The sequence below is a fragment of the Dermochelys coriacea genome, chromosome 13 (assembly GCF_009764565.3).
Source record: "Dermochelys coriacea isolate rDerCor1 chromosome 13, rDerCor1.pri.v4, whole genome shotgun sequence".
Classification (NCBI taxonomy): Eukaryota; Metazoa; Chordata; order Testudines; family Dermochelyidae; genus Dermochelys; species Dermochelys coriacea.
In genome coordinates, this window is record NC_050080.1 from 36,802,565 (window position 1) to 36,804,098 (window position 1,534).

A 1,534-nucleotide genomic window follows, 5' to 3' on the forward strand; every position below is an offset into this window, starting at 1 on the left:
ATCTAAGAACATTCTTTGGTGTGTTTTTGTAGTAGACATCTGACAACATGATTTCAGGGTACCTTATGGCCAGTAAATCTATGAATTGGTGAATGAAAGAAGTTGAGAACAGATGTAGAAAAGTCACAAATACACTGTGTTGCTGTTCTTTTGTTGGGATGCTGCTCTGTGGTGGAGAAATTCTATCCTTAGCTCTATGCAATACCTGGGTGAGAAGCAGTTCCTCAGTTGAGAAAGAATATAAACCTTAATCTTAGATGGCACACTTAATTTGCAAGGAATCACATAGAGGGAAACCACAGCATTGTTCAACAAACTCCTTAACTAATCATTACTCTTTCTCAATCACTAGTTGCATCAGATGAAGAATGGAGAAAGGAGAAGGGGAAAATCAAACGTCTATCTCCGAATTCATCCTGCTGGGATTCGGGAATCTCCCTGGACTGCAAATTCTGTTCTTCTTGCTGTTTCTAGGTATCTACATTGTCACCATGGCTGCGAACTTGGTCATTGTTGTGCTAGTTGTGGTTGATCGGCACCTTCACAGTCCCATGTACTTCTTTCTGGGGAACTTGTCCTGGTTGGAAATCTGCTACTCCTCGACCATCCTGCCCAGGATGCTGGCTAGTTTCCTGACTGGGGACAGAAGTATTTCTGTTACCAGTTGCATGGTTCAGTTTTATTGGTTTGGTCTCCTATTGACAGTTGAGTGTTACCTGCTAGTTTCAATGTCTTATGATCGGTACTTAGCGATATGTAAACCCCTGTGCTATGCAACACTTATGAATGGCAGGTTCTGTATGCAGCTAGCAGCTGGATCTTGGCTAAGTTCATTTATCATTCTTGCTGTAATAATATATTTGGTTTCACAATTAGCCTTCTGTGGTCCTAATGAAATTGATCATTTCTTCTGTGATCTCACCCAAATGATTAACCTCTCCTGCAGTGACACCAGTCTGGTTAACCTGGTGACCCTCATCTTCTCTTCCACAAACATCATTCTACCATTTCTTTTGACCCTGGCATCTTATGTTTATATCATCTCCACCATCCTGAGAATCTCTTCCATCACTGGCAAGCAAAAGGCCTTCTCCGTCTGTTCCTCACATCTTATCGTGGTGACAATTTATTATGGGACTCTAATAACTGTCTACATGTTACCAAACACTGGAGCACTCAGAATCCCGAACAAATTTGTTTCTGTCCTTTACGCTGTCTTGACACCCCTGATCAATCCCCTCATCTACAGCCTGAGAAACAAAAAGGTCAAGGAGGCCCTGAGGAGAGCTAGGCAGAAATGTCGAGTCTTCCCATAAAGTCTGAGAAATTGATTGAAATCATAGAATCATATAATTATAGCATTGGATAGAACCATTTTGTGAATGGTGAAATTGACATTTGTTGATATTTACCAAGAAAATCTAGGCCTACCGAGAATAGCTATTTATGATGTAACACAAAATCTTTCTACTTTGTATTTACTAGATTTTCCATTAATTGTTTCAGTCTTAGGAAAATTTTCCTCTTTCTCAAA

At 40.2% G+C, this 1,534-nt stretch overlaps 1 protein-coding gene across 1 annotated transcript; it reads left to right on the forward strand.

Moving 5' to 3' along the window:
• The first annotated feature begins 368 nt into the window (after positions 1-368).
• Positions 369-1,316, forward strand: LOC119841633 (olfactory receptor 11A1-like). The gene is made up of 2 exons (XM_043495620.1): positions 369-642; positions 928-1,316. The coding sequence occupies exons 1-2, from the start codon at positions 369-371 to the stop codon at positions 1,314-1,316; spliced, it is 663 nt and encodes a 220-aa protein (XP_043351555.1).
• Positions 1,317-1,534: the final 218 nt, after the last annotated feature.